Here is a 22,928-nt window from a genome sequence, read left to right as displayed (position 1 = left end):
CCCTATGGCCACTAAGACCTATTTCTGCTGTATGCTCCCTATGGCCACTAAGACCTATTTCTGCTGTATGCTCCCCTATGGCCACTAAGACCTATTTCTGCTGTATGCTCCCTATGGCCACTAAGACCTATTTCTGCTGTATGCTCCCTATGGCCACAAAGACCTATTTCTGCTGTATGCTCCCCTATGGCCACAAAGACCTATTTCTGCTGTATGCTCCCCTATGGCCACAAAGACATATTTCTGCTGTATGCCCCCTATGGCCACAAAGACCTATTTCTGCTGTATGCTCCCTATGGCCACAAAGACCTATTTCTGCTGTATGCTCCCCTATGGCCACAAAGACCTATTTCTGCTGTATGCTCCCCTATGGCCACAAAGACCTATTTCTGCTGTATGCTCCCTATGGCCACTAAGACCTATTTCTGCTGTATGCTCCCCTATGGCCACTAAGACCTATTTCTGCTGTATGCTCCCCTATGGCCACTAAGACCTATTTCTGCTGTATGCTCCCCTATGGCCACAAAGACCTATTTCTGCTGTATGCTCCCCTATGGCCACAAATACCTATTTCTGCTGTATGCTCCCCTATGGCCACAAATACATATTTCTGCTGTATGCTCCCCTATGGCCACAAATACCTATTTCTGCTGTATGCTCCCCTATGGCCACAAATACATATTTCTGCTGTATGCTCCCCTATGGCCACAAAGACCTATTTCTGCTGTATGCTCCCCTATGGCCACAAATACCTAGTTCTGCTGTATGCTCCCCTATGGACACTAAGACCTATTTCTGCTGTATGCTCCCCTATGGCCACTAAAACCTATTTCTGCTGTATGCTCCCCTATGGCCACTAGGACCTATTTCTGCTGTATGCTCCCCTATGGCCACTAGGACCTATTTCTGCTGTATGCTCCCCTATGGCCACAAAGACCTATTTCTGCTGTATGCTCCCCTATGGCCACTAAGACCTATTTCTTCTGTATGCTCCCCTATGGCCACTAAGACCTATTTCTGCTGTATGCTCCCCTATGGCCACTAAGACCTATTTCTGCTGTATGCTCCCCTATGGCCACTAAGACCTATTTCTTCTGTATGCTCCCCTATGGCCACTAGGACCTATTTCTGCTGTATGCTCCCCTATGGCCACTAGGACCTATTTCTGCTGTATGCTCCCCTATGGCCACAAAGACCTATTTCTACTGTATGCTCCCCTATGGCCACTAAGACCTATTTCTGCTGTATGCTCCCCTATGGCCACTAGGACCTATTTCTGCTGTATGCTCCCCTATGGCCACTAAGACCTATTTTTGCTGTATGCTCCCCTATGGCCACTAAGACCTATTTCTGCTGTATGCTCCCCTATGGCCACTAAGACCTATTTCTGCTGTATGCTCCGCTATGGCCACTAAGACCTATTTCTGCTGTATGCTCCCCTATGGCCACTAAGACCTATTTCTGCTGTATGCTCCCCTATGGCCACTAAGACCTATTTCTGCTGTATGCTCCCCTATGGCCACAAAGACCTATTTCTGCTGTATGCTCCCCTATGGCCACTAAGACCTATTTCTGCTGTATGCTCCCCTATGGCCACAAAGACCTATTTCTGCTGTATGCTCCCCTATGGCCACAAAGACCTATTTCTGCTGTATGCTCCCCTATGGCCACAAATACATATTTCTGCTGTATGCTCCCCTATGGCCACAAAGACCTATTTCTGCTGTATGCTCCCCTATGGCCACAAATACATATTTCTGCTGTATACTCCCCTATGGCCAGTAAGACCTATTTCTGCTGTATGCTCCCCTATGGCCACTAAAACCTATTTCTGCTGTATGCTCCCCTATGGCCACAAATACCTATTTCTGCTGTATGCTCCCCTATGGCCACTAGGACCTATTTCTGCTGTATGCTCCCCTATGGCCACAAATACCCATTTCTGCTGTATGCTCCCCTATGGCCACAAAGACCTATTTCTGCTGTATGGCCACTAAGACCTATTTCTGCTGTATGCTCCCCTATGGCCACTAAGACCTATTTCTGCTGTATGCTCCCCTATGGCCACAAAGACCTATTTCTGCTGTATGCTCCCCTATGGCCACAAAGACCTATTTCTGCTGTATGCTCCCCTATGGCCACAAAGACCTATTTCTGCTGTATGCTCCCCTATGGCCACAAAGACCTATTTCTGCTGTATGCTCCCCTATGGCCACAAAGACCTATTTCTGCTGTATGCTCCCCTATGGCCACAAAGATTTCTGCTGTATTTCTGGCCACTAGGACCTATTTCTGCTGTATGCTCCCCTATGACCACTAAGACCTATTTCTGCTGTATGCTCCCTATGGCCACAAAGACCTATTTCTGCTGTATGCTCCCCTATGGCCACTAAGACCTATTTCTGCTGTATGCTCCCCTATGGCCACTAAGACCTAAATGGCCACTAAGACCTATTTCTGCTGTATGCTCCCTATGACCACTAAGACCTATTTCTGCTGTATGCTCCCCTATGGCCACAAAGACCTATTTCTGCTGTATGCTCCCTATGGCCACAAAGACCTATTTCTGCTGTATGCTCCCTATGGCCACTAAGACCTATTTCTGCTGTATGCTCCCCTATGGCCACTAAGACCTATTTCTGCTGTATGCTCCCCTATGGCCACTAAGACCTATTTCTGCTGTATGTCCCCTATGGCCACTAAGACCTATGCTGTATGCTCCCCTATGGCCACAAAGACCTATTTCTGCTGTATGCTCCCTATGGCCACTAAGACCTATTTCTGCTGTATGCTCCCTATGGCCACTAAGACCTATTTCTGCTGTATGCTCCCCTATGGCCACTAAGACCTATTTCTGCTGTATGCTCCCCTATGGCCACTAAGACCTATTTCTGCTGTATGCTCCCTATGGCCACTAAGACCTATTTCTGCTGTATGCTCCCCTATGGCCACTAAGACCTATTTCTGCTGTATGCTCCCTATGGCCACTAAGACCTATTTCTGCTGTATGCTCCCCTATGGCCACTAAGACCTATTTCTGCTGTATGCTCCCCTATGGCCACTAAGACCTATTTCTGCTGTATGCTCCCTATGGCCACTAAGACCTATTTCTGCTGTATGCTCCCCTATGGCCACTAAGACCTATTTCTGCTGTATGCCCCTATGGCCACTAAGACCTATTTCTGCTGTATGCTCCCCTATGGCCACTAAGACCTATTTCTGCTGTATGCTCCCTATGGCCACAAAGACCTATTTCTGCTGTATGCTCCCCTATGGCCACAAAGACCTATTTCTGCTGTATGCTCCCCTATGGCCACTAAGACCTATTTCTGCTGTATGCTCCCCTATGGCCACTAAGACCTATTTCTGCTGTATGCTCCCCTATGGCCACTAAGACCTATTTCTGCTGTATGCTCCCCTATGGCCACTAAGACCTATTTCTGCTGTATGCTCCCCATGGCCACAAAGACCTATTTCTGCTGTATGCTCCCTATGGCCACTAAGACCTATTTCTGCTGTATGCTCCCCTATGGCCACTAAGACCTATTTCTGCTGTATGCTCCCTATGGCCACTAAGACCTATTTCTGCTGTATGCTCCCTATGGCCACAAAGACCTATTTCTGCTGTATGCTCCCCTATGGCCACTAAGACCTATTTCTGCTGTATGCTCCCCTATGGCCACTAAGACCTATTTCTGCTGTATGTATGGCCACAAAGACCTATTTCTGCTGTATGCTCCCTATGGCCACAAAGACCTATTTCTGCTGTATGCTCCCCTATGGCCACTAAGACCTATTTCTGCTGTATGCTCCCTATGGCCACTAAGACCTATTTCTGCTGTATGCTCCCCTATGGCCACTAAGACCTATTTCTGCTGTATGCTCCCCTATGGCCACTAAGACCTATTTCTGCTGTATGCTCCCTATGGCCACAAAGACCTATTTCTGCTGTATGCTCCCCTATGGCCACTAAGACCTATTTCTGCTGTATGCTCCCTATGGCCACTAAGACCTATTTCTGCTGTATGCTCCCTATGGCCACAAAGACCTATTTCTGCTGTATGCTCCCTATGGCCACAAAGACCTATTTCTGCTGTATGCTCCCTATGGCCACTAAGACCTATTTCTGCTGTATGCTCCCCTATGGCCACTAAGACCTATTTCTGCTGTATGCTCCCCTATGGCCACTAAGACCTATTTCTGCTGTATGCTCCCCTATGGCCACAAAGACCTATTTCCTGTATGCTCCCTATGGCCACTAAGACCTATTTCTGCTGTATGCTCCCCTATGGCCACAAAGACCTATTTCTGCTGTATGCTCCCCATGGCCACAAAGACCTATTTCTGCTGTATGCTCCCTATGGCCACTAAGACCTATTTCTGCTGTATGCTCCCCTATGGCCACAAAGACCTATTTCTGCTGTATGCTCCCCTATGGCCACAAAGACCTATTTCTGCTGTATGCTCCCCTATGGCCACTAAGACCTATTTCTGCTGTATGCTCCCCTATGGCCACTAAGACCTATTTCTGCTGTATGCTCCCCTATGGCCACTAAGACCTATTTCTGCTGTATGCTCCGCTATGGCCACTAAGACCTATTTCTGCTGTATGCTCCCCTATGGCCACTAAGACCTATTTCTGCTGTATGCTCCCTATGGCCACTAAGACCTATTTCTGCTGTATGCTCCCCTATGGCCACTAAGACCTATTTCTGCTGTATGCTCCCCTATGGCCACTAAGACCTATTTCTGCTGTATGCTCCCCTATGGCCACAAAGACCTATTTCTGCTGTATGCTCCCCTATGGCCACTAAGACCTATTTCTGCTGTATGCTCCCCTATGGCCACTAAGACCTATTTCTGCTGTATGCTCCCCTATGGCCACTAAGACCTATTTCTGCTGTATGCTCCCTATGGCCACTAAGACCTATTTCTGCTGTATGCTCCCTATGGCCACTAAGACCTATTTCTGCTGTATGCTCCCTATGGCCACTAAGACCTATTTCTGCTGTATGCTCCCCTATGGCCACAAAGACCTATTTCTGCTGTATGCTCCCTATGGCCACAAAGACCTATTTCTGCTGTATGCTCCCTATGGCCACTAAGACCTATTTCTGCTGTATGCTCCCCTATGGCCACTAAGACCTATTTCTGCTGTATGCTCCCTATGGCCACAAAGACCTATTTCTGCTGTATGCTCCCTATGGCCACTAAGACCTATTTCTGCTGTATGCTCCCCTATGGCCACTAAGACCTATTTCTGCTGTATGCTCCCCTATGGCCACTAAGACCTATTTCTGCTGTATGCTCCCCTATGGCCACTAAGACCTATTTCTGCTGTATGCTCCTCTATGGCCACTAAGACCTATTTCTGCTGTATGCTCCCCTATGGCCACTAAGACCTATTTCTGCTGTATGCTCCCTATGGCCACTAAGACCTATTTCTGCTGTATGCTCCCCTATGGCCACTAAGACCTATTTCTGCTGTATGCTCCCTATGGCCACAAAGACCTATTTCTGCTGTATGCTCCCCTAAGACCTATTTCTGCTGTATGCTCCCCATGGCCACTCTATGTATGCTCCCCTATGGCCACTAAGACCTATTTCTGCTGTATGCTCCCCTATGGCCACTAAGACCTATTTCTGCTGTATGCCCCCTATGGCCACTAAGACCTATTTTGCTGTATGCTCCCCTGGCACCAAGACCTATTTCTGCTGTATGCTCCCCCTATGGCCACAAAGACCTATTTCTGCTGTATGCTCCCTATGGCCACTAAGACCTATTTCTGCTGTATGCTCCCCTATGGCCACTAAGACCTATTTCTGCTGTATGCTCCCTATGGCCACAAAGACCTATTTCTGCTGTATGCTCCCCTATGGCCACAAAGACCTATTTCTGCTGTATGCTCCCCTATGGCCACAAAGACCTATTTCTGCTGTATGCTCCCTATGGCCACTAAGACCTATTTCTGCTGTATGCTCCCCTATGGCCACAAAGACCTATTTCTGCTGTATGCTCCCTATGGCCACTAAGACCTATTTCTGCTGTATGCTCCCCTATGGCCACTAAGACCTATTTCTGCTGCTCCCTATGGCCACTAAGACCTATTTCTGCTGTATGCTCCCCTATGGCCACTAAGACCTATTTCTGCTGTATGCTCCCTATGGCCACTAAGACCTATTTCTGCTGTATGCTCCCCTATGGCCACTAAGACCTATTTCTGCTGTATGCTCCCTATGGCCACTAAGACTGGCCACAAAGACCTATTTCTTGCTGCTGGCCACAAAGACCTATTTCTGCTGTATGCCCCTATGGCCACTAAGACCTATTTCTGCTGTATGCTCCCTATGGCCACTAAGACCTATTTCTGCTGTATGCTCCCTATGGCCACTAAGACCTATTTCTGCTGTATGCTCCCTATGGCCACTAAGACCTATTTCTGCTGTATGCTCCCCTATGGCCACTAAGACCTATTTCTGCTGTATGCTCCCCTATGGCCACTAAGACCTATTTCTGCTGTATGCTCCCCTATGGCCACTAAGACCTATTTCTGCTGTATGCTCCCCTATGGCCACTAAGACCTATTTCTGCTGTATGCTCCTCTATGGCCACTAAGACCTATTTCTGCTGTATGCTCCCCTATGGCCACTAAGACCTATTTCTGCTGTATGCTCCCCTATGGCCACTAAGACCTATTTCTGCTGTATGCTCCCTATGGCCACAAAGACCTATTTCTGCTGTATGCTCCCTATGGCCACAAAGACCTATTTCTGCTGTATGCTCCCTATGGCCACTAAGACCTATTTCTGCTGTATGCTCCCCATGGCCACTAAGACCTATTTCTGCTGTATGCTCCCCTATGGCCACAAAGACCTATTTCTGCTGTATGCTCCCTATGGCCACTAAGACCTATTTCTGCTGTATGCTCCCCTATGGCCACTAAGACCTATTTCTGCTGTATGCTCCCTATGGCCACTAAGACCTATTTCTGCTGTATGCTCCCCTATGGCCACTAAGACCTATTTCTGCTGTATGCTCCCTATGGCCACAAAGACCTATTTCTGCTGTATGCTCCCCTATGGCCACTAAGACCTATTTCTGCTGTATGCTCCCTATGGCCACTAAGACCTATTTCTGCTGTATGCTCCCCTATGGCCACTAAGACCTATTTCTGCTGTATGCTCCCCTATGGCCACTAAGACCTATTTCTGCTGTATGCTCCCCTATGGCCACTAAGACCTATTTCTGCTGTATGCTCCCTATGGCCACTAAGACCTATTTCTGCTGTATGCTCCCTATGGCCACTAAGACCTATTTCTGCTGTATGCCCCCTATGGCCACTAAGACCTATTTCTGCTGTATGCTCCCATGGCCACTAAGACCTATTTCTGCTGTATGCTCCCCTATGGCCACAAAGACCTATTTTCTGTATGCTCCCTATGGCCACAAAGACCTGTATGCTCCCTATGGCCACAAAGACCTATTTCTGCTGTATGCTCCCCTATGGCCACAAAGACCTATTTCTGCTGTATGCTCCCTATGGCCACAAAGACCTATTTCTGCTGTATGCTCCCTATGGCCACTAAGACCTATTTCTGCTGTATGCTCCCTATGGCCACTAAGACCTATTTCTGCTGTATGCTCCCCTATGGCCACAAAGACCTATTTCTGCTGTATGCTCCCTCCACTAAGACCTATTTCTGCTGGCCACTATGGCCACAAAGACCTATTTCTGCTGTATGCTCCCCTATGGCCACTAAGACCTATTTCTGCTGTATGCTCCCTATGGCCACTAAGACCTATTTCTGCTGTATGCTCCCTATGGCCACTAAGACCTATTTCTGCTGTATGCTCCCCCTATGGCCACTAAGACCTATTTCTGCTGTATGCTCCCTATGGCCACTAAGACCTATTTCTGCTGTATGCTCCCCTATGGCCACTAAGACCTATTTCTGCTGTATGCTCCCTATGGCCACTAAGACCTATTTCTGCTGTATGCTGTATGGCCACTAAGACCTATTTCTGCTGTATGCTCCCCTATGGCCACTAAGACCTATTTCTGCTGTATGCTCCCTATGGCCACTAAGACCTATTTCTGCTGTATGCTCCCTATGGCCACTAAGACCTATTTCTGCTGTATGCTCCCTATGGCCACAAAGACCTATTTCTGCTGTATGCTCCCCTATGGCCACTAAGACCTATTTCTGCTGTATGCTCCCTATGGCCACAAAGACCTATTTCTGTATGCTCCCCTATGCCACTAAGACCTATTTCTGCTGTATGTCCCCTATGGCCACTAAGACCTATTTCTGCTGTATGCCACTAAGACCTATTTCTGCTGTATGCTCCCTATGGCCACTAAGACCTATTTCTGCTGTATGCTCCCCTATGGCCACTAAGACCTATTTGCTGTATGCTCCCCTATGGCCACTAAGACCTATTTCTGCTGTATGCCCCTATGGCCACTAAGACCTATTTCTGCTGTATGCTCCCCTATGGCCACTAAGACCTATTTCTGCTGTATGCTCCCCTATGGCCACTAAGACCTATTTCTGCTGTATGCTCCCCTATGGCCACTAAGACCTATTTCTGCTGTATGCTCCCTATGGCCACAAAGACCTATTTCTGCTGTATGCCCCTATGGCCACTAAGACCTATTTCTGCTGTATGCTCCCCTATGGCCACAAAGACCTATTTCTGCTGTATGCTCCCCTATGGCCACTAAGACCTATTTCTGCTGTATGCTCCCCTATGGCCACTAAGACCTATTTCTGCTGTATGCTCCCCTATGGCCACTAAGACCTATTTCTGCTGTATGCTCCCCTATGGCCAAAGACCTATTTCTGCTGTATAGCCCCTATGGCCTCTCTCTCTCTCTCTCTCTTCTCTCTCTCTCTCTCTCTCTCTCTCTCTCTCTCTCTCTTCTCTCTCTCTCTCTCTCTCTCTCCTTTCTCTTTTCAATTCAATTAAAAGTGCTATATAGCAAGGGAAACATATGTTTACGTTGCCAATGCAAGTGAAATAGATAATAAACAAAACAGTAAACATTACACCAAATGTTTCTCTCCCTCTCTCCCCTACGTTCTCTCCCTCTCTCCCCTACTTTCTCTCCCTCTCCCCCCTACTTTCTCTCCCTCTCTCCCCTACTTTCTCTCCCTCTCCCCTACTTTTTCTCCCCAATTTTCTCTCCCTCTCTCCCCTACTTTCTCTCCCTCTCTCCCCTGCTTTTTCTCCCTACTTTCTCTCCCTCTCTCCCCTACGTTCTCTCCCTCTCTCCCCTGCTTTTTCTCCCCTACTTTCTCTCCCTCTCTCCCCTACTTTCTCTCCCTCTCTCCCCTACATTCTCTCCCTTTCTCCCCTACTTTCTCTCCCTCTCTCCCCTACTTTCTCTCCCTCTCTCCCCTGCTTTTTCACCCCAATTTTCTCTCCCTCTCTCCCCTACTTTCTCTCCCTCTCTCCCCTACATTCTCTCCCTCTCTCCACTACGTTCTCTCCCTCATGGTAGCCTAGTGGTTAGAGTGTTGGACTAGTAACCGAAAGGTTGCAAGTTCGAAAACACCGAGCTGACAAGGTACAAATCTGTCGTTCTGCCCCTGAACAGGCATGTTCCTAGGCCGTCATTGAAAATAAGAATTTGTTCTTAACTGACTTGCCTAGTAAAATAAAGCTAAAATAAACAATAAATAAAGTAAAAAATTCTCTCCCTCTCTCTCCTACATTCTCTCCCTCTCTCTACTACTTTCTCTGCCTCTCTCCCCTACATTCTCCCCCTCTCTCCCCTACATTCTCCCCCTCTCTCCCCTACTTTCTCTCCCTCTCTCTCTGGGCCGGCCAGTATTCATAGTCAGAGCCGTTTGTTGTGATAGCCCAGGTTTTTCAGCACTGTCACTTTGCTGGAACAGCCTCACTTTCTTTGTGTGTGTAGGTGTGTGTGTCTTTGTGTGTAGGTGTGTGTAGGGGTACAGGGGTTCTATGTGGGTATATGTGTGTTTGTGTACATGCCTGCGTGCATATTTGTTACACTCTGTGTATTTGTGTCCTGTTTTGACAGTCCCAGTGATTTATCAGCATACACATTGTGTTTAATGCTGTTTCGGGGGAGATGGGCCGTACAAACCCCCCCTTAGCTGTTGAATTAGAGTTCTATATATATAAAAAATGACACCTTTACCTTTAGCCCACTTCATCTCTGTACCCCCCCCCCCCCTCCTCGGTGATAGCGAATAGAGTTACAGAACTCCCATTATTCATCACTGTGGTAACCAGCAGACCATAATTCCGGTTCTGGTGGCAGACTAATATAATTGATCACTGTAATTTCATTTGGCTCTGTTGACTCTAACAGGGTTAAAGCTGGATGATTATCACAACATTCATCTGAGCCTCATAATCAATAGGAGAGTTTTCCAAAAGCACTGATCAAATGTTATTAAAGCTAACTGTATTAGGGGCGCTTAGATGTGTTATCTCTCTCTGTGTGAGTCAGATGTGCTGTCTCTCTCTGTGTGAGTCAGATGTGCTGTCTCTCTCTGTTTGAGTCAGATGTGCTGTCTCTCTCTGTGTGAGTCAGATGTGCTGTCTCTCTCTGTGTGAGTCAGATGTGCTGTCTCTCTCTGTTTGAGTCAGATGTGCTGTCTCTCTCTGTGTGAGTCAGATGTGCTGTCTCTCTCTGTGTGAGTCAGATGTGCTGTCTCTCTCTGTGTGAGTCAGATGTGCTGTCTCTCTCTGTTTGAGTCAGATGTGCTGTCTCTCTCTGTGTGAGTCAGATGTGCTGTCTCTCTCTGTTTGAGTCAGATGTGCTGTCTCCCACTGTGTGACTCAGTTGTGCTATCTCTCTCTGTGTGACTCATATGTGCTACCTCTCTCTGTGTGACTCTTCAGAACTCTTCAGTCTAGACTTCTTTAGAGTCATTACCATCAGGAGACTAGAACTCTTCAGTCTAGACTTCTTTAAAGTCATTACCATCAGGAGACTAGAACTCTTCAGTCTAGACTTCTTTAGAGTCATTACCATCAGGAGACTAGAACTCTTCAGTCTAGACTTCTTTAGAGTCATTACCATCAGGAGACTAGAACTCTTCAGTCTAGACTTCAACTCTCTCAACCAGTGATTATATTTTTTAAAAACAAGGTCTGTAAATCTGTTCTGCTCTGTGCTGCTGAGCTAATTGCTACTGAAGCACAGTGAAAAAGTTACCCAGACTAATGTAATTATCTCTCTCTCTCTCTCTCTCTGTCTCTGTCTGTCTCTCTCTCTCTCTCTCTCTCTCTGTCTCTCTCTCTCTCTCTCTCTGCTGTGGTTTCAGGGCAAAATCGTGAAAACAAGAGAAGTTGGCTTCTTTCCAAGCAGTGCCGTGAAGCCGTACCCATGTGTAAGCCAAGCACTAAGAAGTGCGTTAGAAGTGTTGTTCAAGCAGTAAACAGAGGCTTTGGGTGGCGAAGCAGGCAGAATAAGGGGTTGACACAGACTCTGGGATGATAGTTAGAAACATTGCCTCCGGGTGAAAAATAGGGGATTTTACATGATTATGGATAAAGGAGATAATTCATGGTGCTTTAGCTGCAGTTTTTAAATTCAACAATTTAATTAGCAAGACAGTTTATATACGTCACTATGTCATTTCACATGACATACCACTAAAGAAGAAGACACATCCTCGGCTATCTATCACTAAATGCATGGGAAACATTCGCTAGTCAAACTATATTTTGTCCATTTTGACTTGTTTGTATCACTGAACGTCTTGTTCCTTCAGAATCCACATAATGTCTCTGTTTTCAGTCAGACAATATGTCATTGACATGAGTAGATGTACTTTTATAATGACACAGTGCAGTGCTGTCTGGATGCTTACACCACGGTAAAGATAACAAGTACATCATGCTACTTCATTAGGGTCATAAGAACTACCAAAACCACCTGTTGACGACAAAACCCAAATGTTATGTTAAACATATTCATGGTAGCCGGGACTACCGCCACCAAAGAGAGGGGGAAACAAATACTATTGACTTAGTTGGCCGTAGGGGAGTGTGAATGCTTTACTGACTGATGTATGCAACAGTGAGATTCAGGTTGGGTGGGATTGTGGGAATGAAAGAACAATGGCTCATGTGTTGCTCTCTCTCTCGCTCTCCTCTCTTTCTTTCTCTCTCTCCTCTTTCTCTCTTTCTCTCTCTATCTCCCTCTTCTCTCTATATATATCTCTCTATCTCTCTTTCTCTCTCCTTCTCTCTCTCTCTTCTCTCTCTCCCTCTCTTTTTTATATATCTTTATTTTCTTTCTCTCTCTTCTCTGCTCTCTTTTCCCCCTCTCTCTCTCTCTCTCTCTCTCTCTCTCTCTTCTCTGCTCTCTCTTCTCTCTCTCTCTCTTCTCTGCTCTCTCTTCTCTCACTCTCTCCCTCTCTCCCACTCTCTCTCTTCTCTGCTCTCTCTTCTCTCTCTACCTCTCTCCCTCTCTCTCTCTCTCTCTCTACTCTCTCTCTCTACTCTCTCTCTCTCTCTTCTCTGCTCTCTCTTCTCTCTCCCTCTCTCCCTCTCTCTCTCTGGTCTGCTCTCTCTTCTCTCTCTTCCTCTCTCCCTCTCTCTCTCTTCTCTCTCTCTCTCTTTATATATCTTTCTTTTCACTCTCTTCTCTTCTCTGTTCTCTCTTCTCTCTCTCTCTCCCTCTCTCCCTCTCTCTCTCTTGTCTGCTCTCTCTTCTCTCTCTCCCTCTCTCCCTCTCTCTCTCTTCTCTCGCTCTCTCTCTCTTTATATATCTTTCTTTTCACTCTCTCTTCTCTTCTCTGCTCTCTCTTCTCTCTCTCTCTCCCTCTCTCTCTCTCTCTCTCTCTCTCACTTTTCTCTCCTCTCTTTTCTGTCTCTCTCTCTTCTATTTACCCTCAGGTCCCTAAACCTGTCGACTACTCCACACAACCCTGGTATGTTCACATGCGAATGAATCTCACCAAACTTTCAGGCAAAAACTGCCTTTCCCTTTCTTTGTCACAGTATGTTGGATCATTAGCGGTTGTGTGTTGACCTTTCAGGTTAAATTGGTGGGTGTTATTTCATCTAGACTGTTTAGGAAAACACTCCTGATTCTGCTCTCTAGGTTATACAGAGCCTTCAGAAAGTATTCATACCTCTTGACCTATTCCACATTTTGTTGTGTTACAGCCTGAATTCAAAATGGATTAAATATATATTTTTCTCTCCCATCTACATGCTATATCCCATAATGACAAAGTGAAAACATATATATATATATTTTTTAAATATTTTCTAATTTATTTCAAATGAAATACAGAAATGTCTAATTTACATAAGTATTCACACCCCTGAGTCAATACATTAGAATCACCTTTGGCAGTGATTACAGCTGTGAGTAATTCTGGGTAAGTCTCTAAGAACTTTGCACACCTGGATTGTACAATATTTCCACATGATTATTTTTAACCTTTTACTGCAGTGGGCTAATTTAGGGTCACACAGAGTGTTTCTGGGTAGTCTTAAATAAATCTATGTTTGAAAGAAAATCACACACACGTGGTTATGGGCTTAAATAAAGAAGACACCTGTACACATATAGAGTTGAATGTTTACATCCCAATATTACACTTTATATGACATTACAGAGTCTGAAATATAACTCAACTGTTTGACATAGAAACACTGGATTTTCGGCTGTTTTGTTTATGAAAAATATCAATAACGTTCCATCCATGAGGCCACTAGAGGGTGGTTTGGTAATTAGACGCAGGAAAGGGCTATAATTCTTCAAGCTTTGTCTTGTTGGTTGTTGATCATTGCCAGACAGACATTTTCAAGTCTTGCCATACATTTTCAAGACGATTTAAGTCAAAACTGTAACCAGGCCATTCAGGAGAACATTCATTGTCACCTTAGTAAGTAACTCCAGTGTAGATTTGTCCTGCTGAAAGGTGAATTCATCTCCCAGTGTCTGTTGGAAAGCAGACTGAACCAGGTTTTCCTAAAGGATTTTGCCTGTGCTCAGCTCTATTTTGTTTATTTTTATCCTAAAAGCGTCCTGGTCCTTGCCAATGACAAGCACACCCATAACATGATGCAGGCACCACCATGCATGAAAATGTGTTGGATTTGCCCCAATCATAACGCTTTGGATTCAGGAATGATTTAGCATTATTACTTTACTGCCTTGTTGCAAACAGGATACATATTGTGGAATATTTGTATTATGTACAGGCTCTTTTCACTCTGTCATTTAGGTTAGTATTGTGGAGTAACTACAATGTTGTTGATCCATCCTCAGTTTTCTCTTATCACAGCCATTAAACTCTGTAACTGTTTTAAAGTCACCATTGGCCTCATGGTGAAATCCCTGAGCAGTTTACCTTCATCTCCGGCAACTGAGTTAGGAAGGACGCCTGTAACTTTATGGTGACTGGGTGTATTGATACATCATCCACAGTGTAGTTAATAACTTCACCATGCTCATAGGGATATTCAATGTCTGCTTTGCTATTTTTTTACCATCTACTAACAGTTGCCCTCCTTTGCGAGGAATTGGAAAACCTTGGTCTTTATGGTTGAATCGGTGTTAGAGATTCACTGCTCTACTGAGGGACTTTACAGCTAATTGTATGTGTGCGGTACAGAGATGAGGTAGTCGTTAAATAATCATGTTAAAGAGTCCATGCAACTTATTGTGTGACTTGTTAAGCAGATGTTTTACTTATTTAGGCTTGCCATAACAAAGGGCTTGAATACATTTCAGCTTTTCATTTTTTAAATTAATTTGTAAACATTTCTAAAAACATAATTCCACTTTGACATTATGGGGTATTGTGTGTAGGACAGTGACATAAAATATAAATTTAATCATTTTTATATTCAGGTTGTAACACAAAAAAATGTGGAAAAAGTCAAAGGGTCTGAATACTTCCTGAAGCCACTGTAACAGGATGTGTCTGCATCTCTAAACTATCATATCCTGTCTGTGTATTCAGCATCTCTAAACTATCATATCCTGCCTGTGTATTCAGCATCTCTAAACTATCATATCCTGTCTGTGTATTCAGCATCTCTAAACTATCATATCCTGTCTGTGTATTCAGCATCTCTAAACTATCATATCCTGTCTGTGTATTCAGCATCTCTAAACTATCATATCCTGTCTGTGTATTCAGCATCTCTAAACTATCATATCCTGTCTGTGTATTCAGCATCTCTAAACTATCATATCCTGCCTGTGGGTACTGTACTGTAGGTTTGCTGGGCCCATGGAGAGACTGCAGGCTGAGGCAGAGCTGATTAGCAGAGGCAACAGCACTTACCTGGTCCGCCACCGGAGCCGCGAGGTCACAGAGTACGCCATCAGCATCAAGTAAGTTAGTAGCATGGCAGTACTGTACATTACATTACATTACAGTTGTCGTGTCTTTGGCTATGCCTGATTAAGTGATATGACATGCTATTCTATAAAATCCTTTCTGTGTAATTAATATCACCTGATTGAGCTAATCATGTAAATGTAATTAACTAGAGAGTCGGGGCACCACAAAATAATATTTATAGAGCTGTTATCTTCCGAATAAACTCTTAAAGACCTAGTAATATTTTACATCAATAGCAGTCAATATTAATCATCACTATTACAGTATTAGCACAGTATTAATCACAGGGGGGAAAGAGGTATTTATGACTGTCATAAACCTACCCCCAGGCCAACGTCATGACACAGTACAGCACATTACAGTACAGTAAAGCACAATACAGTACAGTACATTACAGCATATTACAGTACATTACAGCACATTACAGTACAGTACAGCACAGTACAGTACATTACAGCACATTACAGCACATTACAGCACATTACAGCACATTACAGTACAGTACATCACAGTACAGTACAGCACAGTACAGCACATTACAGTACAGCACATTACAGCACATTACAGTACAGCACATTACGGTATTGCACAGTACAGCACATTACAGTACATTACAGTACAATATAGTACAGTACAGCACATTACAGTACATTATAGTACAGTACATTACAGTACAGTATAGTATAGTACAGTACAGTACAGCACAGTACAGCACATTCCAGAACATTACAGCACATTACAGCACATTACAGTACATTACAGCACATTACAGCACATTACAGCACATTACAGTACAGTACAGTACATTACAGCACATTACAGCACATTACAGCACATTACAGTACAGTACAGTACATTACAGCACATTACAGCACATTACAGCACAGCACATTACAGTACAGCACATTACAGCACATTACAGCACAGCACATTACAGTACAGCACATTACAGCACATTACAGCACATTACAGTACAGTATAGTACAGTACATTACAGTACAGTCTAGTATAGTACAGTATAGTACAGTACATTACAGTACATTACAGTATAGTACAGTACATTACAGTATAGTATAGTATAGTATAGTATAGTACAGTACAGTACATTATAATACAATATAGTACAGTACAGCACATTACAGTATAGTACAGTACAGCACATTACAGTATAGTACAGTACAGCACATTACAGTACAATATAGTACAGTACAGTACATTACAGTATAGTACAGCACATTACAGCACATTACAGTACAATATAGTACATTACAGTACAGTACATTACAGTACATTACAGTACAGTATAGTACAGCACATTACAACACATTACAGTACAGTATAGTACATTACAGTACAGTACAGTACAGTACATTACAGTATATTACAGTACAGTACTGTACATTACAAAACAGTACAGTACAGCACATTACAGTATAGTACAATACAGCACGTTACAGTACAATATAGTACAGTACAGTACATTACAGTACAGTACATTACAGTATAGTGCAGCACATTACAGCACATTACAGTACAGTACATTACAGTACATTACAGTACAGTACAGCACATTACAGCACATTACAGTACATTACAGTACAGCACATTACAGCACATTACAGTACAGTACAGTACAGCACATTACAGCACATTACAGTACAGTATAGTACAGCACATTACAACACATTACAGCACAGTACAGTACAGTATAGTACAGTATATTACAGTACAGTACAGTATAGTATAGTACATTACAGTACAGTACAGTATAGTACAGTACAGTACAGTGTAGTATAGTACATTACAGTACATTACAGTACAGTATAGTATAGTACATTACAGTACATTACAGTACAGTACAGTACATTACAGTACAGTACAGTATAGTATAGTACATTACAGTACATTACAGCACAGCACATTACAGTACAGCACATTACAGCACATTACAGCACATTACAGCACATTACAGCACGTTACATTACAGCACATTACATTACAGTACAGCACATTACAGCACATTACAGTACAGCACATTACGGTATTGCACAGTACAGCACATTACAGTACATTACAGTACAATATAGTACAGTACAGCACATTACAGTACAGTATAGTACAGTACATTACAGTACAGTCTAGTATAGTACAGTATAGTACAGTACATTACAGTACATTACAGTATAGTACAGTACATTACAGTATAGTATAGTATAGTACAGTACAGTACATTATAATACAATATAGTACAGTACAGCACATTACAGTATAGTACAGTACAGCACATTACAGTATAGTACAGTACAGCACATTACAGTACAATATAGTACAGTACAGTACATTACAGTATAGTACAGCACATTACAGCACATTACAGTACAGTATAGTACATTACAGTACAGTACAGTACATTCCAGTACATTACAGTACAGTATAGTACTGTACATTACAATACAATATAGTACAGTACAGCACATTACAGTATAGTACAGTACAGCACATTACAGTACAATATAGTACAGCACATTACAGTACAGTACATTACAGTATAGTACAGCACATTACAGCACATTACAGTACAGTATAGTACAGCACATTACAACACATTACAGTACAGTACAGTACATTACAGCACATTACAGCACATTACAGTACAGCACATTACGGTATTGCACAGTACAGCACATTACAGTAGATTACAGTACAATATAGTACAGTACAGCACATTACAGTACAGTATAGTACAGTACATTACAGTACAGTCTAGTATAGTACAGAACAGCACATTACAGTACAGTATAGTATAGTACAGTATAGTACAGTACATTACAGTACAGTACAGTACAGTATAGTACAGTACATTACAGTACAGTATAGTATAGTACAGTACATTACAATATAGTACAGTACAGCACATTACAGTATAGTACAGTACAGCACATTACAGTATAGTACAGTACAGCACATTACAGTACAATATAGTACAGTACAGTACATTACAGTATAGTACAGCACATTACAGCACATTACAGTACAGTATAGTACAGCACATTACAACACATTACAGTACAGTATAGTACATTACAGTACAGTACAGTACAGTACATTACAGTATATTACAGTACAGTACAGTACATTACAGTACATTACAGTACAGTATAGTACAGTACTGTACACTACAATACAATATAGTACAGTACAGCACATTACAGTATAGTACAGTACAGTACATTACAGTATAGTGCAGCACATTACAGCACAGTACAGTACATTACAGTACATTACAGTACAGTACAGCACATTACAGTACAGTACATTACAGTACATTACAGTACATTACAGCACATTACAGCACATTACAGTACAGTATAGTACAGCACATTACAACACATTACAGTACAGTACAGTACAGTATAGTACAGTACAGTATAGTATAGTATAGTACAGTATATTACAGTACAGTATAGTATAGTACATTACAGTACAGTACAGTATAGTACAGTACAGTACAGTATAGTATAGTATATTACAGTGCAGTACAGTACAGTATATTATAGTACAGTACAGTATAGTATAGTACATTACAGTACATTACAGTACAGTATAGTATAGTACATTACAGTACATTACAGTACAGTACATTACAGTACATTACAGTACAGTACATTACATTACAGTACAGTACAGTATAGTACATTACAGTACATTACAGTATAGTACAGTACATTACAATACAATATAGTACAGTACAGCACATTACAGTATAGTACAGTACAGCACATTACAGTATAGTACAGTACAGCACATTACAGTACAATATAGTACAGTACATTACAGTATAGTACAGCACATTACAGTACAGTATAGTACAGCACATTACAACACATTACAGTACAGTATAGTACATTACAGTACAGTACATTACAGTATATTACAGTACAGTACTGTACATTACAATACAGTACAGTACAGCACATTACAGTATAGTACAATACAGCACGTTACAGTACAATATAGTACAGTACAGTACATTACAGTACAGTACATTACAGTATAGTGCAGCACATTACAGCACATTACAGTACAGTACATTACAGTACATTACAGTACAGTACAGCACATTACAGCACATTACAGTACATTACAGTACAGCACATTACAGCACATTACAGCACATTACAGTACAGTATAGTACAGCACATTACAACACATTACAGTACAATATAGTACATTACAGTATAGTACAGCACATTACAGTACAGTATAGTACAGCACATTACAACACAGTACAGTACAGTATAGTATAGTACAGTATATTACAGTACAGTACAGTATAGTATAGTACATTACAGTACAGTATAGTACAGTACAGTGTAGTATAGTACATTACAGTACATTACAGTACAGTATAGTATAGTACATTACAGTACATTACAGTACAGTACAGTACATTACAGTACAGTACAGTATAGTATAGTACATTACAGTACATTACAGTACAGTACAGTATAGTATAGTACATTACAGTACATTACAGTACAGTACATTACAGTACAGTACTGTACATTACAATACAATATATTACAGTACAGCACATTACAGTATAGTATAGTACAGCACGTTACAGTACAATATAGTACAGTACAGTACATTACAGTACAGTACATTGCAGTATAGTGCAGCACATTACAGCACATTACAGTACAGTACATTACAGTACATTACAGTACAGTACAGCACATTACAGCACATTACAGTACAGTATAGTACAGCACATTACAACACATTACAGTACAGTACAGTACAGTACAGTATAGTACAGCCACACTGCTAATAGCCATTAGTCGTTAGTCATAGAGGAGAAAAGGCAAGACTCCTCCTCCATTGTCAGTGGAGGTGATATGTGTAGTTCAGTCCTCCCGTTGATTTTCTGCACAGACTGTACTGTATGTTGCTCTGCTCTGCATAAGAGCATGGACTGAAGGACAACGTTGGAAAATACATGCATTGTATTGTGTGTTGAAAAGTAACTTGAGGTGAGACGTGCAGGAGTAATGATTCTTTATAAGTGACTCCCACAGTACAGTGGGAATATGTTTAAGTGCGGTGAAGCACTCTGCTACAAACACATTAAAAGCCCGTGGCGACGTAGACTGGAAAAGAACCCTTGCGTGTTATCACCGTATCATTTCAGTCACCCGCGGCTGTTGGTATGCTGCAGATAGACAGATGACAGCACTGAATGTTCAGACAGGCTGGAACAGGCCAATGATATGCAGCGTTTGTGTTTCTGTGCCAAGGTGGGTTGAGACACTCCTTCCCTGCAGGGAGCTGGTAAAACTTAGAGAGAGAGAGGGGGAGAGAGAGAGAGAGGGGGGGAGAGAGAGAGAGAGAGAGAGAGAGAAAGAGACATTTGAAATGTCTAACTTCTTTTAAAACTTTTGTGAGTGTAATGTTTACTAATGTTTCGCTTGTTTATTTCCCTTTTGTTTATTATCTATTTCACTTGCTTTGACAATGTAAACATGTGTTTCCCATGCCAGCAAAGCCCTTTGAATATAATTTAATTAAGAGAGGGAGAGAGAGGGAGAGAGGGAGAGAGAGAGAGAGGGAGAGAGGGAGAGAGAGAGGGAGGGAGAGGGAGAGAGAGAGAGAGAGGGAGAGAGAGGGAGAGAGAGGGAGAGAGAGAGAGAGAGAGGGAGGGCTGCTCTGAGAGGCTGCTGGAAACGCTTTTTTTTTTAAACCCCCTTCAACCAAATAATTCATCTCCTCCTTTTTTCTCTCTAATGAAAGCTTTTTCAATGTCTTCAAGTTCCACCGGAGCTGAAGTCTTAATTGCTTGTGTGCGATGCATGCTGCTGCAGCACCGGTGAATAGACCCAGAGAGACCGTTATACAGCCTGCTCAAGGTTATTAAATCCTCACAACGAGAGAAAAAAAGATACTCTGCACACTTATGTGGAAACTACATGAAGTGTTTGAAATAGACAATGACCTATGACCTCTGCTGTTCTATTGAGGACCTTCCCCTGGCCCCCTCTATTTAACTCTGCTGTTCTACTGAGGACCTTCCCCTGGCCCCCTCTATTTAACTCTGCTGTTCTACTGAGGCCCTATCCCTGGCCCCCTCTATTTAACTCTGCTGTTCTACTGAGGACATTCCCCTGGCCCCCTCTATATAACTCTGCTGTTCTACTGAGGCCCTATCCCTGGCCCCCTCTATATAACTCTGCTGTTCTACTGAGGACCTTCCCCTGGCCCCCTCTATTTAACTCTGCTGTTCTACTGAGGACCTACCCCTGGCCCCCTCTATTTAACTCTGCTGTTCTACTGAGGCCCTATCCCTGGCCCCCTCTATTTAACTCTGCTGTTCTACTGAGGACATTCCCTGGCCCCTCTATATAACTCTGCTGTTCTACTGAGGCCCTATCCCTGGCCCCTCTATATAACTCTGCTGTTCTACTGAGGACCTTCCCTGGCCCCCTCTATTTAACTCTGCTGTTCTACTGAGGACCTACCCTGGCCCCCTCTATTTAACTCTGCTGTTCTACTGAGGACCTATCCCTGGCCCCCTCTATTTAACTCTGCTGTTCTACTGAGGACCTTCCCCTGGCCCCCTCTATATAACTCTGCTGTTCTACTGAGGCCCTATCCCTGGCCCCCTCTATATAACTCTGCTGTTCTACTGAGGCCCTATCCCTGGCCCCCTCTATTTAACTCTGCTGTTCTACTGAGGACCTTCCCCTGGCCCCCTCTATTTAACTCTGCTGTTCTACTGAGGCCCTATCCCTGGCCCCCTCTATTTAACTCTGCTGTTCTACTGAGGCCCTATCCCTGGCCCCCTCTATTTAACTCTGCTGTTCTACTGAGGCCCTATCCCTGGCCCCCTCTATTTAACTCTGCTGTTCTACTGAGGCCCTATCCCTGGCCCCCTCTATTTAACTCTGCTGTTCTACTGAGGACCTATCCCTGGCCCCCTCTATTTAACTCTGCTGTTCTACTGAGGACCTATCCCTGGCCCCCTCTATTTAACTCTGCTGTTCTACTGAGGCCCTATCCCTGGCCCCCTCTGCATAACTCTGCTGTTCTACTGAGGCCCTATCCCTGGCCCCCTCTATTTAACTCTGCTGTTCTACTGAGGCCCTATCCCTGGCCCCCTCTGCATAACTCTGCTGTTCTACTGAGGCCCTATCCCTGGCCCCCTCTATTTAACTCTGCTGTTCTACTGAGGCCCTAACCCTGGCCCCCTCTATTTAACTCTGCTGTTTTACCGAGGCCCTATCCCTGGCCCCCTCTATTTAACTCTGCTGTTCTACTGAGGCCCTATCCCTGGCCCCCTCTATTTAACTCTGCTGTTCTACTGAGGACCTCTCCCTGGCCCCCTCTATTTAACTCTGCTGTTCTGAGGACCTATCCCTGGCCCCCTCTATTTAACTCTGCTGTTCTACTGAGGCCCTATCCCTGGCCCCCTCTATTTAACTCTGCTGTTCTACTGAGGCCCTATCCCTGGCCCCCTCTGCATAGCTCTGCTGTTCTACTGAGGACCTATCCCTGGCCCCCTCTATTTAACT

At 43.6% G+C, this 22,928-nt stretch overlaps 1 protein-coding gene across 3 annotated transcripts in view; it reads left to right on the top strand.

Annotated features, from left to right (window-relative positions):
* Positions 1 to 22,928, top strand: part of LOC115126016 (guanine nucleotide exchange factor VAV3-like) — a 208,889-nt gene that overhangs the window by 151,971 nt on the left and 33,990 nt on the right. For all 3 annotated transcript variants that reach the window (XM_065019257.1, XM_065019256.1, XM_065019255.1), the window contains exons 21-23: positions 11,308 to 11,373; positions 12,887 to 12,921; positions 15,231 to 15,347. In XM_065019257.1, coding sequence (XP_064875329.1) covers positions 11,308 to 11,373; positions 12,887 to 12,921; positions 15,231 to 15,347 — 218 coding nt within the window. The remainder of the gene's footprint in view (positions 1 to 11,307; positions 11,374 to 12,886; positions 12,922 to 15,230; positions 15,348 to 22,928) is intronic.

Source organism: Oncorhynchus nerka, linkage group LG6 (genome assembly GCF_034236695.1).
Source record: "Oncorhynchus nerka isolate Pitt River linkage group LG6, Oner_Uvic_2.0, whole genome shotgun sequence".
NCBI classification, from domain to species: Eukaryota; Metazoa; Chordata; class Actinopteri; order Salmoniformes; family Salmonidae; genus Oncorhynchus; species Oncorhynchus nerka.
The sequence above is the reverse complement of the archived record's forward strand: the minus strand, read 5'-3'. Positions and strand labels throughout refer to the sequence as shown.